General features: G+C 42.7%; 1 protein-coding gene across 1 annotated transcript; it reads right to left on the bottom strand.

Annotated features, from left to right (window-relative positions):
* Nucleotides 1-304: 304 nt before the first annotated feature.
* Nucleotides 305-1,179, bottom strand: SARC_14463 (hypothetical protein; the record flags this gene model as incomplete). The annotated part of the gene is made up of 1 exon (XM_014291405.1): nucleotides 305-1,179. A coding segment is annotated over exon 1 (702 nt), but the record flags the coding sequence as incomplete, so codon positions are not given.
* Nucleotides 1,180-2,344: the final 1,165 nt, after the last annotated feature.

Genomic DNA, 2,344 nt, shown 5'->3' with positions numbered 1-2,344 from the left:
GTGTGTGTGTGTGTGTGTGTGTGTGTGTGTGTGTGTGTGTGTGCATGTGTTTTTTGTGTGCTTGTATGTGAGATTCCCTAAATGTATCATATATCTGCAGAAATTTGCACTTTTGATCATTGGAAGTCATACACAACAACGCCCTGTACACAATGTGTTCAAACACATACATATGCTCACTCGCATATACCCCCAAAAACATAACACAGCTCTGGACATACGCAATATTCATCGAAATCCTACTACTATCTACATCCTACTACTATCTACACCCTACATTCACCATCCCTTCGTGTATACATACCCTGGCACCACCGAGGAGACCTCCTCTGTTATTCAAATCATCGTCCCTGTGCTCGAAATCCAATCGATCAACACTTCCTCGAGGAACCGCGCGGGGGGATGTGCGCGCGTGTGTGTGGGTGGGTGTGTGGGTGTGTGGGTGAGGCAATGCGATTGAATTCAGGGTCGTATGTTTCTTTGTCAGCAGGTCTGTTTCTACATCGTCTATGCCTGTGCTGTCTGTGTGATACACATAGTTTCTCTTGTCGGTTGGTATGCGTGCGGGTGCACTCCGACGCGGTTGGCTGGTGCGCTCTAGTTCACTATTTCTGCCCTCGGTGTACACACCACTCTCATCCTCCACAACAAATATAGACTCGTTAAGGTTATTGTTAGTGTGGTCGGTGTCTGCGAGTTCGGGCCACATCACCTCCGCACTATTCTGACTAGGCGTATGTATAGCCCCAGTGTCGACCTCGGGTGCATCTCGGAGAGACGTACTACTTCCGTCTCTGCTGTCCTCCGTTGCACCTGCATCCCCCACTTCCCCTATTATATCGATCGACTTACTAACGTCGCTGGAGGGTATAAGCGGAACATCTGTGTTGTGTGTGTCTTGTGTGGTTTGTGTGTCTTCGCCTGTGGTTTCGTCTCCTTGGGCTACTATCGACCGCACAACAGGCAGAAACCGGAAGGGTCCCGGCAGCAGTCCGTTTCTGATCATCTCCAGCGTCGTACTTTGCGCATTTGTGACGCTGTATACGTTTTTATTATATAGCGACACAGTACTGTATATGTATGGCTATGCCAATGGGCTCCAGATAAGAATCGCACCTAGACGCAGTTGTCAGTTAGAGTGTAATTGTGATGTGATGATAGACTTATCCTGTGTATACGCCCCGGGTGTCTCAGGTATGGATCGAATCGAACTAGCGTCAGAAGAATTCGGTTGTGTGACTGTGTATACGCTCATCTATCTACAATACGACACACACTATCTAATATACGCACTACACACCTAGCTCTCCACCGGGTGCTGTGTTGTATATAAATACACAGCTTCTCTAACCTTTTCTACGAAACGGCTCCTAAGAGTAGCCCCTTTCGACTTTGTGCATTCTGCCTTGCATATTTTCCATTTTGGCATGTATTGGCATAAATATGGATTCCTTATTTCCACGCAAAAGGACATAGACCTAATTGGCCCAAAAAGTCTAAAGTTCTGAGACCTTCTACACTTGTTAGCCTCTGAAAAATGAGAAAAATAGAACTGAAAACTAATCAAATCTACCTTTAATTGCAGTTTTGGCTCGAAAAATGAAGTTAAATAAATAAATAGAGGCCCAATACCCAATACTATTCATTAATTAACAGTAGTACCTATAGTTATCCAATGGAAGCATCGTAATATCTTCTAGATATATCTATACCATATTCTTGAGTAAAATATATCCGTTCCAGTCCCAGAATCCAGTCAGACTTAACGGTCAACCTCAGTGTACGGCTGAGTACGCAGTGGGGTATTTCCGAGAATACGTTAAAATATAAACGTATAAAGTTTAAACTATTTTAGTCCGTTATACAACCTATATGTAGGCAGAAAGGGTTTGTCCTATTTTAAAGTCGATAGGATTATGTACTGCACCTTAGAATCCAAATATAACGCCCATATCAAAAATACAGGACCAACACGACTTAAACGTTTAACGTAACTGGAAATAGTATTGAGTATTGACTATGTAGTGCATGCTTTTTTTGAAGAAAAAAACTTTTCAATATGAAACGTAATGAGCTTTTAGGTTCCAGCATTCTACTGGCAGCCAGACTAACCAGCAGCTCATCTGATATCACTTGAAACCCATAAACCCTACACAGGAACCCTGTACCAATGAGATGAGTACGCACATTCCACTATGACGCTACAAGGCACCCTCGAAATAACGAATTCTAGTATCCGCGATAAATATATACGTTCATGCCTGCGTGTGTACTATGTATAAATATATATATATATATGTATATATGTATATATATATATATATATATAGTGGTGTGTGTGTGT

This window comes from Sphaeroforma arctica (assembly GCF_001186125.1).
Source record: "Sphaeroforma arctica JP610 unplaced genomic scaffold supercont1.4658, whole genome shotgun sequence".
NCBI lineage: Eukaryota > Ichthyosporea > Ichthyophonida > Sphaeroforma > Sphaeroforma arctica.
Note: the sequence above shows the minus strand (reverse complement) of the source record. Positions and strands in the feature narration are given on the sequence as shown.